General features: G+C 45.7%; 1 protein-coding gene across 1 annotated transcript in view; it reads right to left on the bottom strand.

Moving 5' to 3' along the window:
• The window catches only part of ATG2B (autophagy related 2B), a 1,105,913-nt gene that overhangs the window by 965,529 nt on the left and 114,441 nt on the right, over positions 1-25,943 (bottom strand). The window contains exons 6-7 of the mRNA XM_078660122.1: positions 25,132-25,311; positions 3,269-3,365 (exon numbers count right to left, since the gene is read on the bottom strand). Coding sequence (XP_078516248.1) covers positions 3,269-3,365; positions 25,132-25,311 — 277 coding nt within the window. The remainder of the gene's footprint in view (positions 1-3,268; positions 3,366-25,131; positions 25,312-25,943) is intronic.

Raw genomic sequence — 25,943 nt, forward strand, 5'->3', positions numbered from 1 at the left:
CTACTAAATGAAAAGCCTCCAAGCACAGCTTTAAGAGGGTCTCATACTGTATGCGGTGTTGCCAAGTCAATATTGTAGAACGTAAAGTCTTGCATCTTTGCATCATCAGAATATAATTAGGGTCAACCAGCTAAGTCCAACTGAAGGCCCATAAAGGGCAAGTTCTCTACAAATGATTAACTTTAAGGAACAGAAGAAGTGGATTGTGGTCAGATGAAACTGTTGAGTACTTTTAGATTACAGCCTACCTTATCAGTTCTGTATCGCCAAGAACACATCACTGTTGGAATATTTTTATAGGATATATGTAGAATGTATACACTGGTTCGCTCCCATTAAATTTCACGAAAAGACTATAAATTATTAATAGCTTTAAAATAGATACTCCGGCGTTGTGAATGTGTTTTAAAACAGCATTTCAAAATATTAGGTTTATGTTGTCTAAGCAGCAACTTAAATCTAACAGATAATCAATGGATTTTCTCAATTCACTAATTTGGTTGCAATAAAGTCAAATAACGTTGGGTCATCTGTACTGGGGCTCTAGATTGAGTAAACAGTCACCCTTGGAGCACTGCCTCCAAATTAGCAATAAATCACCAATCTTCCTTTAGGATAAACTGCCTTCTACATAATTTACCACATATGTGATTAGCCAATATAGCTACCCCATGAATGGCAACCTTTGGGTTGGCATAAACTAATGTTTACTAACATACCTTTTCAAATAGCCTTTTTAAATATATTTAAATATGTGTTTCCTGGATTCAAACTATGTCAGTTTCACAACTTTTCAATTCCTCTGTGACTAATCTTCTTTTAATTCGCTGATTTAGGCCTTTAAAAATCCAGGTTATAATTTGCAAATCACCATAGTAACCATAATGTTTTGCTTGGAGAGTGTAATAATTTTTTCTTGACAAATAAAACTGTGGGAATGTAATTAAGAGTCATTATGATGATAACTGCATAAATGACAAAGTTAATATGGGATCGGAAGGGACCTAGTCCTTCAGCCCATGTCCATTAGCAATCTCACCACTGCCTATGTATGTGTATGTCAACAAGATGATTATACCTATTTCTCTCCACAGAACTAAAATAGACATGCTGATTTTCCAGTGGATTGTAAGTACAATACACACAATAGCTGCATGCCTTAGAGAGCATGCAGGCTTGAAGCGGTCCTAAAGAAAGCCAGTTGACCCTGCGAGCCACAATAGAATATGGCTGAAACATGTAGACCTTTCACAGGAAAAGAGGGATCAAATTTATATCCTTCACATATCCGTCACCTTTTTAACATTGACCAATACTCTCAACAATAAAATTTCAATCAAAAAGACAGAGTATTTGAGCCAATTTTAAAACACACCGCACTTGAGCACTTTTCACTCACCACCACCACTTCACCCTCAAAAAATCAAAAAACAACCAGCTCCGCAGTAATCAGGCGTCGTAGCACACCCTGGAAACATTCGATGACCAGGGCGGGAACCCCATGATGAAGTATGTCACCTAATAGGTAGGTGAGTGAAGGTTCTTTTACAGAACCTTAGGCTGTCCTAGGCCGTACACACTTCTGGTACATCCACCTAAAGATTAGGGGCAGATGTGAACCTCAGTACTAGCCTGTTCTAAATGTTTTTGATAGGCATGTTTATTGTCATATTTTTTACATAGTTTTCACTTTATTTTTATTTTTTAGTAAACCTCCATTGACCCATACTTTAACCTATAATACCCCTATAACTCCCTCACACCTTGACATACACCCCAAACATCCCCAACCCAACACAGGAATTTAAGCTCACCCACACAAAAATCACCTCTATATTAATTGTTATAAAACAGCCTTTCAGCATTCTGAGAGACACTCATCGTCACACCCCAAACAAATCAAAACCTGTAGGCCCTCAAATTTCAAGCATAATCCACATTTCCATATAACCCTCAAACTGAATAGTTTCAGTATATTACTGAAGTCCTTAGTGACTATTATACATGAATTAAACAATTTAAGGTTCCTTCGAATTTGGCAGTTACACATAGTATTCTATAGATGATGATAGATTACTTCTAGTCCAAATTGTCTGTCAATTATTCAATTTTCATCTCAGAGGTGAAAAAATTTGCCAAACCACCGTTCACAACTTTACGTTTTGCTGGATCCTGAAGAATCGCTTAGGCATCAACATTTTGAAACGGTTTAATTAACTGATGTAAATGCCATCTTCTCTACTTAGTAACTAGACAAAAAAAGAATATACAAAAAAGAAACTTGAGTGAACGTTGGAAGACAAATGCAAGAAACATGATCACCTGTGACAGGGCAACCTCATTCGAGGTCTAGAGGTTTCTCCTGAAATTCTACATGCTCTATGTGATCTCCCATGGAGCATAACAGCTCTACTAGATGATATGTTTGAAGGTCATTGAGGAAAGTAAAGCCACATACTTGTGAAAGCTTATTGGCTCTCCTATACATTGATGAAGGCATAGGGACTGATCTGGCATGGTAATAGTGGTGTTCCGGACATTAGATCTCAGAGACAATATTCTATGTGAAGCTGTGCAGAGGAAAACTATGAATCTGGAGCAAAGCGGTTTTCTTTTTGTTGTTGGTGGATTTAAATACGGGTACTGCAGCCAGTCAGAGGGACTTGGTGGCTATTACAAGACAACTGTTGGTTAAGGCCTCTGCGGGCCAAGTAGAGACAGAGTTGAAAATTGGGGGGAGGAAGGGTTGAAGTTTCTTTTTCATCAAGTTCACTCTGTTAACTCATTCTGGACAGCCTGGAACTGAAGCGAATTGAAGAATGGTGACAGAATTTTACATTCACCCTTGCTTCGAAGGCAGGATGGGGCGATTACTTCCTTTTGATAGATGTGGACATGGTGAATGCCTCTTTAGAAAAGAAGAGATGGATCTGTTTGTTTGGAACCAGTGGATTTGGCATTATATTTTTCTCTCTACTGTCAGCCCGGTCTTTCCTGACTCCTTGGAGTCGCTGAATTATTTTGAGAGCTGTGTTTAATTTTGAAAGACGTTATTGATTACATATCTATTATATCCTAACTGCTGTGACTTTCAGTCTATTGGCTAGTTGCTTAACTATTTTTTGGGACTTTTGCCTGTAATAGATAGGAAATGTTTACCATTTCAACCATAATCAAACTTAAAAGATAGGTGCTCTAAAAGTGCAGGAACATTTCTTGAAGTGACATTCTCCTGTTATAACATGCATAATAGAACTTTTCAACCTACCTGGTCCAGCAATGGCTGCCAACATCTCCAACAGAAGGTGTACCTGCCTTGGTGAGAGGAACAGATGGAAAGAATCGATATGCCCATCTATATCAAACTGCAAAAAACAAAAATATGTTTAACACAACATTTTTGTCACTAAGCATGTCACACTAAAACATCAGAACTACAATCAATAACACCAATTAGTCCACTCTTGCAGAAAACTGACTGTGTAGAAACGAAATGGCTTCCCAGAAGTCACCATCTTGTCTATGTGTCACAGCAAAAAATGTGTACATTGCAACAAGGAAGCCCATTGTGACAAAATAGAAGGGATACAAGGGTGACTGCAATGTTCCTGATCCAGACCGATATGCTAATGAAAGTCTGGCCTCCGAGCCATTCACATTTATTCTTCTCGACAATCTTCAAATTCAAAGATTCAGAACTTTGTTGTGAGCATGAAAAAGTGTAGGAAGCGAGTGAAAGCAGGCAAATCAAAAGAAACAATGACAAAGAAATCAAAACTTTATATTGTTATATTTCTTTTGTTGCATTTTAAGCTCTAAATATTAGGAACACGACAATGAGTATATGGTCCATGCTATACCAAAACCGAATTTAAAAAAACACTAATAGATACATATATATAAGCTGTTATATGGCACAGCAGTTTTTTGACAGACACAGGTTATGCTGACTGCATAAGCAATCTTCAAATCATAATGCTTGCTCTACTGTTTAATGTCATTGTGATATGTGAGAAAGTTGGTAGCTGACATTTTGAGACTTCTCTTCATAGCGATGTATCTTCTCACCTAATTTGCTAATAGTACACGCTTCACCATAGCTTTTAAAAATGCAGGAGAGGCAATTTTTGAAGAAATCTAAAATAGACAATCTGTACAATTATATTACAATCTTCCACATGTCCTAGAATACTACATCAGGATTGGGCTTTTATTTCTACTCATGATACTCATCCTAGATTTGCAGTTTGATTCTAACCTCAAAATACAGGAAAAAGAATAGCATATTTTTTGTGATTCAGGTACTCCTGCTACTCCCTTTCTCTTCTAATAACTTGTTCAGAAACCAACTTTTAGCAACAGGCATAGTCAGAAGCTGCTCTTTTTAAAAAAGAAAAAGAAAATAAATGTCACAGCTTCATACTTTGAAAGGGCACCTAACTTATGTATCTTTATTCACCCAACAGCTCCCATAACAAACACAAATCTTAGGTCATCAACATCTAAGTGCCATTTTGGAAAGTATGGGAGCAAGAGCAAGAGTGCAAGAGCAAGAGCGCAGAGTACCAATATCACCATGTAGGTTTTCCAATAATCTGATGCCCAGCAGTTCTCTTGTGCAAAACTCCCATGGCTCAAATTTTCCCAGTGCTGTCTTCACCAGGGCAAGCCTCAATGAGCCATAGTGCGTGCCCTCATTTAATAGGACCCTGCAGGAGTCCCGCTACTGCTGCCAGTCTCAACCTACTATTTTCATTCAAACCTCATACTAACATCATTCAGAGACGGCTGAAAATACGGAGTTCCACCAGGACTGCAACCAAATACAACCATTTTAAAGCCCAACTAACTTCTCCCCCAAAACTGTCAGTTCATAAAAAGAATTGTTAAAAACTGATGAGTAAATTGGTCTCAAGAGCATTCTAAGTAAATATCAAATCCTTGGAAAAAATAGAGTTGGTTAAGCTTGTGATAGGGTTAGTGAGCCCACTGCCACTAATACACATATTATATTATGGCAGAAGAAATAAATAAGATATGCATTTTGTGAACATTTAGCATGCTGCTTTTGTTTTTGTTACAAGATTGAATTGTTTGGACAGCTAGCAGGTAAAGAGTGGACACAGATACTAAAGAGCCCTGTACGCATACCTATAAATATGAGGTTCAGGCAAATACAGTTGTACATTATCCACAGGGCCTATCTTACACCCGCCATGATCAATCGCTACTTTAACCGCATTGATGTGACGTGTCCGAGGTGTGCTGAACTGATACACATGCTATGGAGCTGTCCTCGAATAAGTACATACTGGTGCACAGTAGGTAGACTGCTACACACATGCACAGGCCACGAATTACCCTTTCAATGGACAGTATATCTACTACACCACTTTAAGAGGACCCCTGGCACTAAGGTACCATCCAGGTTCCTAGACTTGGGGATAGTGGTTGCCAAGCGGCTTCTAACTAAGAGGTGGGAAGCAGAGGACCCACCACATGCATGAGCATGGCGTCATTCACTGTTAGCATGGGCCAAAGCAGAAATCATCACCATCAAATGTGAAGAAACATTGGGGCTGCGTTAAAACCCCATAGCAGTCGGCTGGGATACCGTCCTACACGTGCTGCAGCAAGTTAAGGAGGGGGGATCTGAGGGACAGCCCGATCGAGAGGAAGGCGAACCAGCAGCATGAGCCACACACACCACTAGGTGGTGCGCCGCGATACTCCATGAACACATAACAGCCAATTAAGTGCCTGCACAGGCATGGACACCACAGACGGGAGAAGACAAGTGCTGGATTCATTAGAAATTATGATGTAGACATGTGCAGGGAAAAAGGAGAAAAGATCATATGGACAGGTCAGTGTTATTGTTTTTGTTATTTGTTATCTCATCTGTTCATAAGCCCAAAGTAAATGAACTAGAAGGACTTTTGTGAAACACCATTATTGTCCCATCTACATTCCATTGTATTTCGCTGTAACTCTACATAGTGTGTAAGGATGATCGGAGGGCAGATGTTGTCCTTGCTTTCTCAAAGCAATGGTAACATAGCTGGATACAGGACACAATCCACCTAGAGATGGACTGTTTAGAGGTGGCAAGACCAGTCCTGACCGAACCATAATTGACAAACAATTGGTCTGACCTACGAATGTCCTTGGTCTTATCCAAGTAGAATTTCAACACCCGTCTTACATCCAGGGAATGAAGAGACCTCTCCGCCGGAGAGGAGGGATGTTGGAAAAACTTAGGTAAAGTTATCGTCTGATTAACATGGAAATCAGAAATTACTTTCGGAAGGAACTTAGAGTGAGTCCTCATGACAACTTTGGAAGCATGAAACACTGTATAGGGCTCTTGACAACACAGACCCTGAATCTCACTCACCCTGCGGGCCGATGTAATAGCCACAAGGAATGCCGCCTTCCAGGATAAATGCTGTAGAGAAGCCTTATGAATAGGTTCAAAAGGCTCCTTCATCAACCGTGACAGCACCACATTCAGTTCCCATGAAGGCGACGGACGCCAAACAGGGGGAAATACTTTCTTCAATCCCTCCAAAAAAATCTTTAATTACAGGAATCTGAAAGAAGGATGTTTGTGAAGGGCATTTCCTATACGCAGTTAATGCTGCAAGGTGAACCTTAATCGAATGGAAATTAAGGCCAGATTGAGCTAAATGCAAGAGGTATGGAAGGATGACATCTTCCTTGCAGGAGGTAGGATCAGCGTTCTTGGACGTGCACCAGATGCAGAACCTTTTCCACTTATAGGCATAGGAAGTCCTGTGGAAGGTCTCTTAGCCTCCTTGAGTATTTCCATGCAGTTGTCAGACAAGTTCAAGTGTCCATATTGTACTATCTCAGGAGCCATGCCTGCCCCCCGAACTTCGTGAGAAGGTCCGGCCGACATGGAAGCCGCAGATGGGGTTGGAGGTGGAGAGACCGGTGTAGCAGGTCCGTGAACCACCACTGTCGAGGCCACTCCGGAGCAATGAGGATCCTTTGTGCTCTGGATTGAGACAGCTTGATGAGTACTGCCAAAATCAGGGGAATGGGTGGAAAAGCGTACAGAAAGCTGTTCGACCAGCTGATCCATAGCACATTCTCCAGAGCCCCTGGTTCGTAAAACCTGGAGGCGAAGTCTCGGCGTTTTCTGTTTTCGGCAGTGACGAACAGATCTATTTCTGGAGTGCCCCATCTTTCGAAGATGTTTCCTAGCACCTTGTCGTTTAGGACCCACTCGTGGTTTTCCTGGAGCAGCCTGCTGAGCTCGTCCGCCTGAGCATTCTGCACACCTGGTAGATTGATAGCCATTATCATCAGTCCTCTGGCTAGCAGCCAGTGCCAGATCGCCTGCGCTTCCTGGGACAGTGTGCGCGATATCGAGCCCCCCTGCTTGTTGAGGTAGTACATTGTGGTCTTATTGTCCATCTGCACAAGCAAGGAGTTGGTCTGGAAGGACGGATGAAAGGCTTTCAGCGCCAAATGAACAGCTCTGAGTTCCAGAAAATTGATGTGATACGTAGATTCCGCCTGGGACCACGTTCCTTGAATCTGTAGATGGTCTGAATGCGCTCCCCAGCCGTGGAGAGAAGCATCCGTCACAATAGTCTGTATGGGAATATCCTTGTGGAACGGAACCCCCTTGAGGAGATTCTCTGCTGAACACCACCATCTCAGGGACTGTTGAGCATGTAGAGACAGTTGGATCCTGTCGTCCCAGCACCCTTGTTTCTGCTCCAGACATTCCTGCAGCAGTCTCATGTGGAGGCGTGCATGTGGTGTGAGGAAGAGGCCATCGACCCCAGAAGAGAAGACACCATCCTCACTGTTGTTGATGGAACAGACATGAGAGCCTGAGCCTTCTGAAGGATCGATAAGCGTCGCTCCTCCGAAGGAGACACGCTTGCTCTGAGAGTATTGATGGAGGCTCCCAAGTACTGCAAGCACTGAACAGGAGTCGGAACAGACTTGGGCATGTTGATGTGCAAACCCAGCTGATTCAACAGAGAGTCCGTCCTGTTGAAATGCAATTGCACTTCCTGGAAGGTGGAGGCTTTGATCAACCAGTCGTCCAGGTACGGGTAGACAAACACCTTGTTCTTTCTCAGGTGCGCTGCCACCACCGCCATGCATTTTGAAAAAGTCCTGGGTGCAGACTTCAGACCAAACGGTAGTACGGTGCACTGATAGTGATTGGTGCCGACTAGGAAGCGCAGGAACTTCCGGTGTTTCTGTGCAATGGGCACATGGAAGTACGCATCCTGCAGATCTATTGCGCAAAGCCAGTCTCCTCGTTGCAGCTGAGGATAAATCTGGTGCAAGGACAGCATGCAAAACTTCTCCCTGCAAATCCATTTGTTTGCTTGTCACAAATCCAGAATGGGCCTGAACTCGTTTTTGTCCTTTTTGCGTACTAGAAAGAACCTTGAGTATAGACCCTTTCCCCTTTGAGACAGAGGGACGTCTTCTCTCGCCCTTTTTTCTTAACAGGGTATCGGCCTCCGCTTGAAGTTCGCGCAGCTGGTATTGCAAACGAAACGGTGGAATAGCTGAAGACTGTATCCATTGCAAACAATATTCAGCACCCACTTGTCCTGAGAAATTTTTCTCCACTCTGCCAAGTAATTCTGTATGCTTCCCCCACCGGAGCGGGTAACGGACGAGGGGGAAGTAACTCCTCAGGGCTTAGACCCGGCCGGGCCCTTATTCGCCGAGGAGGCCTGCTGGCCGCCTCTGCCCCTCTGACGCTTCTGGAAGGGTTGTCGCTGGTATTGCTGTTGTTGCTGCTGCTGTTGTCCAGCTTGGCGACCTTGCACTAGCTGAAATCTCTGGGAAGAGTAACGCCTCTGGAAGGGGTGAAAGGACTTCCGCTGCTCCTTTGGTTTCTTCAAACCTATAGCTTTCAGCGTTTCCACTTCCGCCTTCATGCGGGCCATCTCTTCGTCCGCATGAGTCCTGAAGAGGCTAGATACTGAAAAGGGCAAGTTAGCAATCCGCTGTTGCGCCTCTGGTTTAAGAGAGGTAAGGCGCAACCAGGAGTGGCGTCTCAAGTTTATGCCATGGCAGTACCCATTCACAGCCAGGAGAGAGGCTTCTGCCGCCGAACTGATGACCTGATTCGAGACCATCATGTCCTCATTCAAGATCTCCTGGAAGTCTTCTCTCCTGTCCCTCGGGAGGAGCTCAATGAATTGCTGCAGGGACTCCCACAAGGAGCGGTCATACCGACCCAACAGCGCTGATGAACTCGCCGCTTTCATAGAGATGGCAGCTATACTGCAGACTTTTCTCCCTGCCGAATCCATAGGACGGTTCTCCTTGTCGGGAGGGACCGTAGACGAAGGGGCAGTAGAATGCTGCTTCTTGGCCGCTGTCACAATGACAGAATCCGGGACAAGATCTGATCTTAAGAACGCTGGATCCGAATCCGGGGGCCAGTACTTCTTTTGAAACCGGGATGGCGCCGACTTCACCGAGGCCGGCGTTAGAAACAGCTCCATGGCCTGTTCCTTCAGTCCTGGCAGCAAAGGGCGAGAGAGGTGCCTGCGCTGTAACGTTTCAGAGATCACAGAGGTGGAAGGGGTGGGCACCGTCAGTGTGATCCCCAACTTCGCCGCCCCCCTCAGCAGTACATCCTGGAACGTCACAATGTCATCCACTGGCGACACTCTCGTAGGAGGAGAGTCCGACAAAGTGGGAGAATATCTCCTGTCATTGAAAGAGTCCGTGTACCTGGACCGTGACCTTTCCCTCCGCCGACAATGACGTGACCTCGTCAAAGATCTACGCTCACTGCGAGAGCGATGCCTCCCTCTGGATCTTGACCTTGGCTTTCTGGGCCTTGCAGGAGCCACCGGCCCAGGAGGCTGCGGAAGCGAAAGAGGTTGAGCCGGAACTAAGGCATCGGTTGTGGAGGCCAAGGTAGTGGAGATGGAGGAGGAGGAGGCAGAGGAGGAGGAGGAGGAGGTAGTGGAGGAGGAAGTTGCGGAAGAGTAGGAGGCGTAGGCATCCTGGGCCTTGAGGGCGAATAGGTCTAGGAATAATCAGAGTCTGGTGACCTAAGAGCTCTCCTCTTCTTACGAACAGGCCTCGGGGAGGATGCTCTGGAGGTAGATCTCTCTGAGGACGAGCGCTGGCACCGCCGCCGCGACCGGTGACTCTCCGATGATGAGGAGACGCTAACCACAGAGGCACTAGACACCGTTCTGGGCCTCGACTTCCTCTTCGACGGCGACTTGTCCCTCCTTGACGTCGACCTCTTCGACGTCTCTCTTCTCGATGTCAATCTTCTTGACGTCGACGAACTCGCCGACGTCGAGTGCCTTCGCCTTGATGTCGATCTTTCTCTCCTCGACATCAACCTTCGCGTGGACGGCGAAAGGCGGTGTCGCCTCGACGGCGAGCGCCTGCCTCTTCTGGACTCATCACGACGTCGATGGTGTGTCAACGGCGGTGAAGTCCTCAACGTCGACCTCGTCCGAGGTCTCGATGCCCTACCCCTCGACGCCGAACGTCGACGTCGACGTCGCTTCGACCCAGAGCCCCGGGTCGACGGGAACAGATGGTAGTCATACCTCTCAACGCCGACATCGAAGCCCTCGACGTCGACCGGGACCGGTGCCTTTTCTTGACTGGGGAGCCCCCCAGAGGCCGATGTACAGGCAGAGGATGAGTCCCTCCATGCCCAGAAGTCCCACCAGGTTCTTGATGTCTCCTCTGCTCCAGGTCTTGGAGACAAATCTTCTCCCTGTCACGCAGCGTCCTCCTGGAGAAAGAGTGACAGATATCACAGGAGTCAGTGACATGGGTAGAAGGGAGACAGAGTATGCACACTCTGCGGGGGTCAGATTTAGCCTTCTTCCTACCACACTCATGGCACTTGTTGAATAAAGCTGGCATTTCGACAATATAGAGGTGGCAAAACTGGTCACAAAAGACAGCAACTGAAAGAGGAAGACCCAAGATGTCGAGTGAAACACTCAAATCACTGGAAAAGTTCCAAAAATTGAAGATATACCCAAAAAGGTAGAGCTCAATGCTCCAGGGTCCGGAAAAAAGAACTATGGGGTTTGTCTGTCCAACCCTTCCTCTCTATCATGACAAAGGATTTCTGTGAAGGGGTAGTTTCTCAAGGTGTGAAACTTTACAAAGTGTGTAAAATGTAATATTATTAGGCTATCTTTTTCACTTCGAGAGAAGTGCTGGCCAATGTAGCCTTGTAGTTTTGGGCTGCATTAAATGTCTTTGATCTCTTCTCTTAAGTGTCTATGCAGGACTGCAGAGGAAGACAACTTAAGAGACTATTTCGATTGTTCCGGGGTCCAAGCGCATGGCCGGGAATTATTCACAAAATTATGACTATAGAGATCCCCTACTACAGAACTACACGTTACAAGCTGTCTACTTGATACAAAACAAATTGTATGTCATACTGATGATTGATGGTTACACATGTATCACAACCTAGCCTTTTACTGTAGAAAGGAAAATGCTACTTACCAGTATGCATCTGTTCTTGGCATGTAGAGTTGCAGATCACTACACTTTTGCATTAGATCGCCACCTGGTGTTGGGATCGGATGATTGCATGAGTTGTCGTCTTGGAAGAAGTCTTTTGTAGTCACGAGATAGGGGACTCCTCCCTTGGACGATAGTGCGCATGGGTATCGACTCCATCCTTAGATTGTTTTTCGCCATGATGGGAAATGGTGGGGTTAGTAGAAGTAAAGAAAAGGATGTCCATGCGTGTGCATCTAAGTAAGATACAACTGGAACAGATACAAGTTCCGGGGAGGCAGGAGGGCGTGTAGTGATCTGCAGCTCTACATGCCAAGAACAAATGCATACTGCTAAGTAGCATTTTTCCGTTCGAGGCATATGAGCTGCAGATACTGCACTTTTGCATCGATTGTGCAGCAGTGTCTCCCCTAGCGGTGGTCACCTGAAACTGTAGCAGTAGTTTGAAAGAGAGTTTTAAGGACAGCTTGGCCTACTGCAGCTTGCTGCTTGGCTTGCACATCAACACAGTAGTGTTTATTGAAGGTGTGTGTTGTAGACCATGTTGCTGCCTTGCATATGTCTTCTAGGGGGATTTCCCTAAGAAAGCGACAGAGGCTCCTAGTTTGCGTGTGGAGTGCGCTCTAGGAGGAACTGTTAATGTACGTTTTGCTTTCTGATAGCATGTTCGTATACATTTTACAATCCACCTTGCAATTCCATCCTTAGAGATGGGCTTGCCTTTATGGGGTGGAGAGAAAGATACAAACAATTGTTTTGTTTTTCGAAAAGATTTAGTCCTATCTATATAGTAGAGAAGAGCTCTTTTAACATCTAGTGTGTGTAGAGCTCTTTCTGCTACAGAGTCAGGGTTTTGGAAAAACACAGGTAACTCTACAGATTGGTTTAAATGAAAAGGAGTAATCACTTTTGGAAGGAATTTAGGATTAGTTCTTAGAACCACTTTGCTTCGATGTAGTTGTAAAAATGGCTCTTGTATTGTGAAAGCTTGTATCTCACTTACTCTTCTAAGAGAGGTAATAGCAATAAGGAAAGCTGTTTTCCATGTGAGGAATTGCAGTTCACATTTGTGTAAGGGCTCAAAAGGGGGTCCCACGAGTCTTGTAAGAACAACGTTTCGGTTCCACACTGGAGAAGGTGGTAACCTGGGTGGAATGATTCTTTTTAATCCTTCCATAAATGCTTTAATAGCAGGTACTCTAAAAAGAGACAGATGTTGTCTGTTTTGTAAATATGCTGCAATTACTGCAAGGTGCAGGTGAATGAATATGACAAGTTACATCTTTGTAAATGTAAAAGGTAGCAAATGATATTCTGGATAGAAGCATCCAGGGGAACAATTTTGTTATTGTTGCAATAAATGGCAAATCTCTTCCATTTAGCAGCATAACAAGCTCTGGTAGTAGGTCTCCTGGCCTCTTTAATGATGTTCATACAGTATGGTGGTAGGTTAAGATAACCAAACTCTAAGACTTCAGGAGCCAGATCGCCAGATTCAGTTGATTTGGGTCTGGATGTCTGATGTCTCCATGGTTCTACGTTAGCAGGGATGGTGTCAGTCGTACCTTTTGGTGTGGAACTAGAGAGAGGTCTAGCAGTGTGGTGAACCATTGTTGGCGTGCCCATGTGGAAGCTACCAGGATTAATTTCAGAGACTGTTGTCTGAGCTTGCGTACTACTAATGGTATTACTGGTAGTGGCGGAAAAGCGTACGCAAATCTGCCTGACCAGTTCATTCATATCGCATTGCCCTTGGACAGCGGGTGTGGAAACCTGGCGGCGAAGGTTGGGCATTTTGCGTTTTCGTGTGTGGCGAACAGATCTATGTCTGGATGACCCCACTTGTGGAAAAATGATTGAAGAACTTGCGGATGTAGTTCCCATTCGTGAATTTGTAGTGTCTGCCGACTCAACAGATCTGCTATCTGATTGTGAACTCCTGGAAGGTACTCTGCTAGCAGATATATATTTTGTGGAATGGCCCATCTTCAAATGTTCTGTGCAAGCTGGGACAGTTGTAGAGAGTGTCCCCCCCCTGTTTTTGTATACAGTACATAGCTGTCATGTTGTCCGTCCGGATTAATACAGCTTTGTTTTGTACTTGTACTTGGAATGTTTTGAGTGCTAAGAATATTGCTAGCAGCTCTAGATGGTTGATATGGAACAATTTTTGTTGAATGTTCCATTGTCCTTGAGTCGTATGATGTAGGAGATGGGCTCCCCATCCTGTGAGAGATGCGTCTGCTGTGAGCACTATTTGTGGAACAGGTTCGAGGAACGGCACCCCTTTGTCAAGTTTTTGGTGGTTCCACCACTGCAGAGAGCGATGTGTGCAGCTGTCTACCAACACCAGGTCTGTTAGTTGCCCTTGAGCCTGGTTCCACTGTTGTGCTAGACATTCCTGTAACGGACGCATCTGCAGTCTTGCATATGCTACTATGAAGATGCAAGACGCCATCATGCCTATTAGTCTCATGAACACTCTGGCTTGGAGAGAGTGTTGATGTTGGAAGCTTGTGACTAAGGCCTGAATGCTCTGTATCCTTGCTGGACTGGGATACGCTAGAGCTGTAGACGTGTTTATTGTAGCCCCTAGATACTGATGTGTATGAGAGGGTTGCAGGTGCGACTTGGTGTAGTTTACTGTGAACCCTAAGTCGTGCAATGTTTGAATTGTCTGATGTGTGCGTTGAACACACTGATTGAATGACTTGGCTTTTATGAGCCAATCATCAAGATAACGGAAGACATGTATTTGTTGTCTCCTGAGATGTGCTGCTACTAGTGCTAGGCACTTTGTGAATACTCTTGGTGCTGTTGTAACTCCGAATGGAAGGACTTTGAATTGATAATGTTGTCCTTCCAGTACAAACCTTAGATACTTCCTGTGAGCAGGATGTATAGGAATGTGGAAGTAGGCGTCCTTTAGATATAGTGTCAGTCAGTCAAATCTAGTGTTGTAAGGAAATAGCCTTGTTGCAGCAGTGGAAGCACTTTTTGTAAAGTGATCAACTGAAAATGATCTGATTGTATGTAATGATTGAGGGGCCTGAGGTCGAGAATTGGTCTTAGTGTCCCGTCCTTCTTGGGTATTAGAAAATACAGCGAGTAAACCCCTGTTCCTTGGTGTTGTAAAGGAACTATTTCTATTGTGTCCTTTTGAAGAAGTGACAGGACTTCTTGTTTCAGCAGAGTAAGGTGTTCTGCAGACATTGGACGCTGCTTGGGTGGTATGTGTGGAGGGGTTGCTGTAAGTTCCAGGCAGTAGCCATACTGGATCATTTGAGACTTACCCACTTGTCTGTTGTGATGGAATTCCAGACAGGTAGGAACTGTGTTAATCTGCCCCCCACAGGAGTGGAATGCTGTTGGGGAGCAGAGGAAAGTCACTGTTTTGTCAGTCAGTCAAAAAGGCTTTATTTCGACATATAACAATATCTTAAAAAGCATACAATCAATAAAAAAATACTTTTCAGTACATTTAAAATAAACCGCAACTTTCTGCTATCAGAAAATGGATCTATAGGTTTTAAAAAATAAGCATTTAGTTTAAAACAGACCATGGTAAAAAGTGTAATTAAACAATTTGCCTAAGTCTTTTTGACCGGATTCGCCATGCCCACCCAAGGTACTTCGAGGTGGCACATGCGTAAAAAGTACGAGTGTCCGAATAAAGAATTCTTAAGGCCACGTTGCAATGCCTAGTGCCCAGAGTACGACACATGGGTTTGAGCCATTTTGACCGTGGAACTATATATGCAGGACACTCGAATAAAAAGTGGGGGACAGATTCTCTGCGCTGTGGGCAAAAGGGACACCAAGGAGCAGTCTGGTATGGGATTTTCCAGTGGCAGGTAAATTCCATTACGGGGAGAAGACCAATTCTGAATTTAAAGTACAGGGACCTTTCCCAAGAGGCTGAGATGGTGTCCAGATACAGTTCTCTATAGGGGGTATCTTTGGACTCCATGAAGTTTCTAGTCGATTTGCATATCGAGGTGGAGAAATTCCTTCTGTTTGTCACCCAATTCCAATAAAGTTGTTTTATTGTGGATTTGGGGGGGGCTGACTGTTGGTGCCAAGCTTCTTCCAGCCCCAGATTGGTAAGTAAGGCTTTGATATCCGTTAGCCACTTTATTTTCGCCCACCCTGCCGAACTTAGTAACTCCCGTAGACCATCCGCATAACTTGAGAGTTCAGGAACTCTCCAGATGCGAGCCCACAGAAGCAAAGGGCGTAACTTCGCTAGATCTTCTATAGCCCGACAGCCCATGTCCAATTGCAGAGGCAAGATGGGGACAGACGGGCCAAGGGACATCAAGCTTCTCAAGAAGGAATTCTCAGCTCGAGTAAGGTCTTTCAAGTTCGACATTCCCCATAATTCCGCCCCATACAAGGCAGCACTTACTCCTCTGGCCGCGTAGATGTCCAATACTGCAGCTATAGGTTTAGTTGAGGCTGCTCTCTGCTCTTTAAGCAGGGTCCCGGTTATTCTTTTTAGGTTTAGCAACATTTTGAGCAGATGCTGGTCCCATTTCATGGAATCCACCAACCTGATGCCCAGATAATCGAAGGTTTTAGTCCTGTCCAATGCCACGGAGCCCAATGTTGGCGGAGGGCCCAGTTTTTGCGGAGGGTTCAAAATAAGGTACTTTGTTTTATCTGTATTTATACAGAGTCCTCTTTGTTTACAAAAATCGTCAAAGCCTGAGAGAAGCTGTTGTAGGCCCATTGGCGATTTTGAAAGGAGCAAAGTATCGTCCGCAAAAAGCAGGGTGGGGATGGAGCGACCTGCCAGACGAGGGGCATCTGCTGGAATCCTTGACAAGTGGTCCACCACCCCATTAACATAGAGCGAAAAGAGTGTTGGGGCAAGAACGCACCCTTGCCGCACTCCTCTGTTCACATCTATTCTTCGGGTTTTTTGGCCATTGGGACCCCAGCGAATTTGGGCGTAGTTGGTTTCATGGAACTTCATGACCAGGTGGAGCAGGTAAGGTGGCAGGCCAAGATCGTTAAGAACCTTCCAGAGTTTATTTCTGGGGACCAAATCGAAGGCCGTCCGGAGGTCGATGAAGGCCAGATATAATGTACCCTTCCCAATTGTGACGACCTTCCAGTGGATCATAAGAAGCCTTATCGATTGTTCAATTGTTCCAGTGCCAGCACGGAACCCTGCCTGAAAATCCGAAAGGATCCTGTTCTCATCTGCCCATTGCTGTATTCTTGTTAAAAGAACCTTGCCTGCAACTTTTTGTGAGCAGTCGATCAGGCTGATTGGCCTGTAGTTCCCTGGGTCATCTCTCGAGCCTTTTTTGTGAAGGGGAACCACTTCAGCGGCCATCCAAGAGGCAGGCAAAGGTGCGCCTTCCAAAGCAGCATTCAAAACCGAAGAGATCAGTGTGCTCCAATCATCTATGTCAGCTCGGAGCAAGTCACCCGGAAGACCATCGGGGCCAGCCGCCTTGCGTGGAACCAAAGATTTTATTGCACTTTCCGCTTCTATCTTAGTAAACAGACATTCCTCGAATCTTTCCATCACTCTTAGGGGCTGTGGGAAAACAAAATCCAACGCTTCAACTGCGGATGCCGTATACAATTTCGAAAAATGTGTAAACCATAAGTCCTCGCTTATATTACAGGTGATAACTGTATCAAGGGGTCTGTTCTTCTTGTGAACTAAGTCCCAGAAAGCTTTTGCGTTTTTTCCGCCGCTGGCAGCTCGGAGATCCTGCCAAAACTTGTCTTCCCAGTCTCTCTTTGCTGTTTTGAGCTCCAATTTATAGCCCTTCCGTTCAGTGGATATTAGGGTGGCATTACCACTTTTCACCGCCAGTATCAGGGCTCTCTTCTTGGCACGACACTCCTTCGTGTACCATCCTGACTTGCCTTGTTGGTTATTACGATTAGGGTTCCCATTTTTTACTTTGGCCTTGAAAAGGTCCCCAATTGAGAGTGAGACCTCACAGAACAATGCTGTAATCTGATTAGGGCAAATAGGCTGACTTTTTAAAATGGCACAGGCTGTGGAAGTAACAGTTCTGATACATGCCATTTTCTCCTCATCTATTGCCACTTTGTCCCATTTCAAGCGTCTTAAGCAGTTTGTTGGGACCACTCCTCCCAGTGGCCCTGTTGCGAGAGCGTCATGGTTTCCATTTCCAGGGAAGTTCTCTTTCCACCAGGTTGATAGTGTCAAAGAAAGGGCGTTATGGTCACTGTCCAGGGAGGGTAGGACTACCATATCCTTCATGTGAGCCCACAAAGAAAAGTTTAGAAGGATATAATCGATCCGGGAAGAATGGCCGACCCTATTATATGTATGAGCCCCCACTAGGTCTGATGGTGTCCTCCCATTGACTGCCCTTAGACCATGCTCTAAAGTGAGGGAATTTAGTTGGATGATTCTGGGTGTCCAACTATTTATGATGGGCAAGTCAAGTGACGGGACACCTCTCCTAGAATCTTCATCATTTAGATCCAGGGATTCATCGGGTAACAAAGGCTCAAATGTGCAATTGAAGTCCCCCATGACCAAAATTAGGGAATCGCTACAGCACTCACCCAGGGCTACCTCCAGGTCCAAGAGCGTTGGTGACAAAGCTCTCCCGGTGGCCCCTCGTGTATAGATATTAAAAATCTCCAGTTTTTCTGCTCTCCTTGGGCAAGTTACAGTGAGATGCATCAAATCTGGAGTTTTTTGGGGGTGATGGTGTACCCTCCATCCCAAAGTAATGTTTATCCAAACCAAGAGACCTCCGAAGGGGCGACCTCTTCCCGAGGCTGGAATTTCTGCCGGGACAAAAAAGGTGGCATTACCTACTCGGTGCCTTGGTTCTACGCACCATGTCTCTTGAAATGCGCAAACTGAGTGGGGTTCAACGAGCGCCACCCAGTCTGGGACATCTAGCTTGCTGCTTAAGCCTGCCACATTCCAACTAATGATTTTCAAAGGGGCAGGATGCTGGGGCTCATTATAACCGCTATTCCCACCCTGAGGACCCGAAGTTTGAGGACTATCCCCTAGTTCAAGTTTATCTGTCCCATCACCTGAAGGAAAGGGTAGGATTGGGATAGGCGAGGGATCGGGCACAACAATGTAGGTCAGCGGTACCTCCCCTACCAGAGAAGTTGTGTCAGCCCTTTGGGGGGAGACATTTGTTACCTCTAAGGTGTTAAGTCACCAGCCCCAACCCTGTGGAGTGGTTGGTTGGGAGGGGGTCCATGCCCTTGCTCTAGGATCCAAGGTCGGGTAATGAGAGAACCATACACCTCTACCCCCATCTTGAAAGAACTTATTATTATTATTATTGAGCCCCATTAAGGGGGGAGGGTGATAAAAATACCCCAAATCCCTAGTTTGTATGTCGCAAAAGTTGTGCTGCGACTGTTGGTTACAAATCATGCCAGCAGCTCTGGGATCATTGAAATTAATCAACACACAGTCCCCGGTAATAGCCTTGCGTCTGTTACCGATCCAACCCACCCTTCGGACGAAGGCTATTCTACCATCAATGTGCCCTGGGAGGGGTCTATTAGCTTTTAGCCAGGAGAGCGTCTTGTGTTTGAGTTCAGAATAGGACTCACAAGAGCCCTCGTCAAGCTCAGGTACCCCTGTTAGAATAACCACATAGGGCTTGCAGCCAGGCGGAAGGCTAGCATTTGGCGTACGCCGTTTTATCCTGTCTTTGGCTGGGGATTTTCTTGTAGTTTTTGCTGGGGATTTGGGCGCTACATGCGAAGCAGAAGTAGAAGGGGATGTGATTATAATTGCGGCGCCCTTGCTTACGGTCACTATATCTCCAGTTGCCTTAGTTTGGGAAGTAATAGGCTTGGGATTTGCAGCAAATTTGACCTTGGGTGCCTTTGGTACATGGGTGCTGGATTTGTTCATTGGACATGCCAAACTAGGCTCAGGGGTAGGGGTCGGTGGGGGGGGTATGGTTCCAGTAATAGGTTTGGGAGCCTTAGCCGAGGCAGGCGTTTTTGAACTAGGTGAGGGATCAGGGAAGGCTGTCGGATTAGACGGAACTGTTGGAGCGGCACCGCTCCTTAGCCCACCGTTTTCTTCAGCCTGAGTTTTAGCGTGAAATTTAACTAACGATTTCACTGCATAAAAATTGTCCAGCATTGACTGCTCGAGTGAGGCTAGTTTGCGTGTGAGGCCATCGATCTTATCTACGAGTGGCATCACCACAGACTTAATGACGCTCTCAACTTGGAGGAAAATGCTAGCATCTATAGGGGCCAGTTGCCCAGGAGTGCCCTCGACAGCAGCGTCTCCAATATGGGGCGCTTGGGGTTTTGAGCGAAGAACCTGATTCGGGGTAATACCCCCTTTTGGTGTGATGTTCCTACTAACCTTACTATGAGGTTTTAGAGAGCCTCCCCTACGGGGACTAATGGGGCGCTTTCTCTTCTTTCGAGGGACGATGCCTAGGGTTAGATTCCCTACAGGTACAGTTTCGGGGACTACCACTCTAGGAGTGTTAGTATCAGAATGGCCTGCAGTGGATGGGGAATTCACAGCTGTATTAACAAACACATGGGGGCTCGAATCATCAGGGGTATTGGGAGTGCAATCTGGAATCTGCCTCTCTGGTGATGGAACACTAAAAAGAGAGGAAGTGGAGTGTGTCGGGTCGAGCACAATACTTGGAGCTGTGGTGGTTACCCTTTCTAGGCTAGCCCTAATCCGACTCACTCTCTCATCAATGGTGGGGGAATCAACTATTACTAAGGGAGTTGATGGAATATGACCAGGGCTATCAGCTAGGGCAATGGCGCCCAAAGAAGAGCGCTTATTAGACGTGCTAAAGGAGTCCCGAGACAACCTTCGCTCAGCCAAGATTATCTCCTTCTCAACTATGGAAACGGCACGGGTTATGAACTGGTCCATAGTGCCTATAACAACGTCTCCAGCAGATTTCTTTGTCTTACAAGACCGGGTTCCTGAAGCCATAGTCCTGGTGGCTGGAAGTCCGCTTTGTGGGGCCAAGGGATGTGGCCCAGCCCGGCCTCCTCTGGCCCCGGACGGCCACAGACGGTCCCGCCCTTGTCCCGGGCTTCTCCCGGCGCGCTCCCGCTCGCTCCCGCGTAGCGGTAGAGCAAGCGTCTGTAAATAGATGGTGTGATTGGTGAAGGGGCGGGGCTTGCAGGGAGAGCGGCCCAGGTGATTGCAGGCGGGCTATCAGGGACTCCTGGGATATGGAGTCCCTGACCACGCTGCTCGCAGCCCTGCAAGGCTTACCGGCACCCTTGGCGTCTGCACGCACTCCCGAAGTTCCTCTGCTCCCAGACACGAAGCGGGACCCGCGGAGCGGGTCCGGCGAGGGGTAGCCTGGGTCCACAAGAAGGAAGCTGTTCCACCAGCAAACGGGCAGCAGGTACGCACAAAGAAAGTCCCAAGGAGGTAGTGGGAACAGTGGCTTTTAGCTCGTAGGTGAAGGGGCGGGGCTTGCAGGGAGAGCGGCCCAGGTGATTGCAGGCGGGCTATCAGGGACTCCTGGGATATGGAGTCCCTGACCACGCTGCTCGCAGCCCTGCAAGGCTTACCGGCACCCTTGGCGTCTGCACGCACTCCCGAAGTTCCTCTGCTCCCAGACACGAAGCGGGACCCGCGGAGCGGGTCCGGCGAGGGGTAGCCTGGGACCACAAGAAGGAAGCTGTTCCACCAGCAAACGGGCAGCAGGTACGCACAAAGAAAGTCACTGTTTTGTGGTAGAAGAGGTTCGATTATTGTTGTTACCCTGACCTCTTCCTTTGTTGTTGTTTCCTCTATAGCCTCCTCTAAAATAACCTTTGTTAGAGGATGTTTGTGTGTTAGATTTGAAGGATGTTGTATTGTCTGCTCCAGTCTGTTTGGAGCCTCCTCTGTAGAAGGAGCGACGAAAGGAACTTGTAGCTTGTGTGGACTGTAAAGCTCCCATAGATTTGGTGGTATCTGTATCCTTCTTCATCTTTTCAAGTGCTGTGTCTACCTCTGGTCCAAACAATTGATTTTGATTAAAGGGTTGATTTAAAATGGTAGTTTGCACTTCCTGTTTAAATCCTGAAATACATAGCCAAGCATGTCTTCTAAGTAGGACACTAGAGTTCACAGCTCTAGACGCAGTGTCGGCCACATCAAGTGCACACTTGATTGAGGCATTGGAAATTAGCTTGCCTTCTTGTATAAGGTCGTTTGCCCGCGTTTTATATTGGTCAGGTAGATGTTCTAATAGTTTCTACAACTGATCATAATGTGCCCTGTCATATCTTGAAAGGAGGGCTTGTGTGTTAGCTATACGCCATATGTTAGTAGCTTGCGCAGCTATTCTTTTGCCTGAAGCATCTATAACTTTAGATTCTTTGACAGGTGGGGATGCCTCACCTGACGTTTGTGAGTTTGCCCTTTTCCTAGCATTTGATACAACTAGTGAATCTAATGGTAGTTGTCCTTTAATTTGGGCTGGATCCGCAGGTGCAGGCCTATATTTTTTCTCAATTCTAGGGTTTAGGATCCTAGTACGTAAAGGGTCTTTAAATACCTCTGGAGCATGTTTGATGACCCCTTTGATCATAGGAAGAATTTGAACAGACCTTTGCGATTGTTCAAGTGTGTCTAATAGAAAATCTTCCTCTGCCTCATCAGAATGCATAGTGACCCCATGGTAAATGGCAGCTCTGTTCAATAGGTGCCCAAAACCAATAATATTTTCTGGGGGAGAAGGTTTTGATGGGTATGACTGTGGGTCAGGATTATCTGGTACATCCCGTGGTTTTGGGTACTCCCAGTTTGGATCATCTAAAGGGTATGGGAAAGGCTCATCTGGGTCTATCCCTCTCCCTAGACTATACTCATCATCGTTTTGAGGTGAGTGTGAAGACAGAGTAGGAAAATGTGGAGGAGAAATCTGTGGTGAAATGTTAAGAGGAACAGGGGATGAAGGAGAAGGAAGTATAGGAGAAGAAGGGTGCATAGGAGATGTGGCAGAGTCCTTCTTCTTGGCAGGTACGACACGTGTGGGTGTTGTATCTGCCTTCCTCTTCTTGTGTGGTATAGTGGATACAGCACCTGTGTTGGGTCAATGTAGATCTTTTTTGCAGAGGATCTGGTTGGAAAAGTTTTTCTCCTTGTGGAACCTTTGTCGGCGCCGATTTTTTCGGTTCCGGACGAGGTTGCTGCTTATCTTTAGCCTTAGGAGGTGTTACATTGTCCTTTGGCATAGTTTTCGGCACCGAAGGTGTTGTTTTCGGTGTTGTAGGCTGTTTCGAGGGCTTGGGCGCATCGGAATCAGGCCTTGTTGGTTTCGGTACCGAAGACGCTGTCTTCGGAGTGGAAGCTGGTCTCGTCGGCTTCGAGTCGTCGGACGCTGGCTTCCCACCTTTGTCTTTCGAAGTCGACGGTCTTGGAGCCGAGACTTCTTTCGGTTTCGGTGCCGAGGGAGCTTGTGGGATCGGCACATGCAGCTTGCTCGGTAAAGAGCTACCGGAAGGCTTAATTACTTTCTTCGGAGCCGGGCTCGATGGCAGGGCTTTTGAAATGGTTTTTCGGTCACGACTGGGCCCCGGAGGCAGAATGTTGACCTTTGCCTTTGATCTGGGTGCTGTGTGTGGTGCAGGGGCAGTAGTACTCACGCGCTGACCCGATGGTATGGAGTCATCTGAGTCGTCTGCCTCTGATATGATTTGGAGATCATCTGCATCGTCTTCGGGAACGAGCGCAACCTCCTCGTTGAACATGTCCACCGGTTCCGGAGCTGATCTCTGCATGTCGCATCGACGGGCCCTTCGATCTCGGATGGTTTTCTTGGATCGAAAGGACGCTCAGGCTGTACAGCTGGATTCGTCGTGTTCTGGCAATAAGCACAGGTTGCAGACCATAGTGGTGGTCACAGTGTGGAAACTTTGCTCCACACTCGGGGCATTTCTTAAATGGCCTCCTTTCCATGAGGTGTAGGCCTCACGGCATGGATAGTCCCAACGGCCCGCGTCGACGACCGGAATCGAGCTGATGGAGTCGAAACGATGTTAGTCGATATCGAAGGTAGTTAGGTAAAGTTTTTATGATTTTTTGCGCTTCAAAGTACTTGAAAAGTAGATTTCGAGGCGGAGGGAAAAAGTTAATCCGAACCCAGTGGCGGAAAAAACAATCTAAGGATGGAGTCGATGCCCATGCGCACTATCGTCCAAGAGAGGAGTCACCTATCTCGTGACTACAAAAGACTTCTTCCAAGACGATAACAACATGCAATCATCCGAGCCCAACACCAGGTGGCGATCTAATGCAAAAGTGTAGTATCTGTAGCTCATATGTCTCGAACACAGCTTAACATGCAACTGTTGCCTTTCATAAGAATGTAAGAATCAATAAAAACAGATTCAAACAAAAAAAAAAGATTGAATTGTTTGGACTAATAACATGAAGTCTACTACTCAGGAAATTTTGAACAAAGGAATGCAATTGAAGGATATGCATATTAATAGGTTGAAAAAAGAGCTCCCTTCTTTATTTTTCAATTCCTATGTCTGTAGTTGTGTAAAGAGGCTTTCCAAAATCCCCCCCCAAATGAAATGTTGGGAATAGATTCCTAGATTTGACTCTGATCCTAGCTCGGAGAAGAATAGCTATGACCTGGAAGTCTGCGATGGGCCCAAAGATAGATGATTGGAGATGGAATGTGTCATGGTGGGCTAGCACGGAGGGTAGGGCACTGATTAGAAAGGAAGCAAGAGGCTAGCGGAGACGCCCCATTGCAGAGAGTTGGAGGGAGCCACTAGATGCCTTTGAACACCCTGAGTGGGACCAAGACTCTGACGGTAGCCACCGGGATACGGAGGGTGAATCGAATAGATGAGCAGTCCTGACCATCCCCCCACATGACAGTAGAAAGCATGCCAAAGAAAGAAGTCACTCGAGAGAGAATGTGCTAGGTCAGACCATGAAGAAAGGGTATAAATTACAAACACTCCTAAAAACCCAGAAATAAGCCCAGTCGAAGTGAAGCAAATGAGCTGAGAGTAGAGAGGCCCCCCGCCACAGGCCCCCTGTTTCCCATAAACCTTCTCCCCCCTAGTTGTATCACCAAAGATAACTCGTGATATGACTAAAATAAAGACCAGAACCTGCAAGACCAGGCCACCATGCATGAGCTTGTTAGATGTTCCAGTTTAGGGAACACTAATGTTGTTTTGTTTTTTTCTTGGTTAATTTTTTCATCTAAATGTAAAGGCACTATCAGTGAGTAATCCCCATCTAAATGTAAAGGCACTATCAGTGAGTAATCCCCACCTAGGCTCCTATTTAGAACACAATACACCATCAAACAAGTACAGACACGTAAACTTTAATATATACACAGTAGAGAGCAAAAGTATTCAGAGGTCTAGCACATAGACCGATGTGAGAAAGCAACATGTGAAACTGTAGTAACATTGACTGCTGAGTTGCATTGGTGCCACGAAAAGAACAAGTGCGATGGGAGGGATACGCCAGTTGGATACTACACTGTAACCTAATAGTGAAATACAATGCAATATTGTGATTGTAACTGTCTGAATACAAATATGATAAAAGCCAACACATTTTTTTTTTAAATGCGTTTAGATCAAGCTAACCTTAGTACCAGGAAGTACTTCATTTTGCTTAAGCGTCAGGCGAAGCTCCATTTTTCCAATCATGCAACCAATCTGGACAGGGTCAGAAGGTGCAACCTCTGGAATTGTTCTTGTAAATTGCGGGTGAGGTTCATACATGATTTTTGGGTTCCAACTGGGAGAAAGCTTTGGTTCGGTCTCCTTTAAAATTTAAAGGAAAGAGGAAAAACATGAATGACTTTCCATTAATGCATCTTTTTTCGAAAACTACAAAGCAAATATATCAGTAAACTGATTATGCCAAGCAAATTTACATTTAAAAGATATCTTCAGTTGTGCTGATTACCAAATAAATTACTTAACTGTGTAGTAACCTCTTTAGTTTTTGCTCTAAATAGGACAGAACCACACCAGAATTATTTGTACTAATATACTTGACAAATTTACAATTTTTGTAATATAAAAAATGTAATTTTATGTTATTATATCTCATTTGCTATTCACTTCCTGCCTGAACTCCAACACATATATCTTTCAGAAATTATTTTCCTAAAAAAACAAGGTGTGTAAGAACAATCCCTAACTTCGGTGTAATTCCATCTGCCCCCGCTGCATCTTTCAAAATTAATGCGTTTATAAACACTACGATTTAGCTTGCTACTTGTATGAATCTTTCTTGGAAGGGGCTTCCTTCCCAGAACAATTTGTGATACTGATCGCATCTTAACTTTAATAGAGGAAAAATACACACGAACAAGTTACTTACCTTCAGTAAACTTTTTCTGGTGGATACAGTATCTGCCTGTGGATTCCTCACCTTTTGAATTACCCCA

Source organism: Lissotriton helveticus, chromosome 9, assembly GCF_964261635.1.
Source record: "Lissotriton helveticus chromosome 9, aLisHel1.1, whole genome shotgun sequence".
NCBI classification, from domain to species: domain Eukaryota; kingdom Metazoa; phylum Chordata; class Amphibia; order Caudata; family Salamandridae; genus Lissotriton; species Lissotriton helveticus.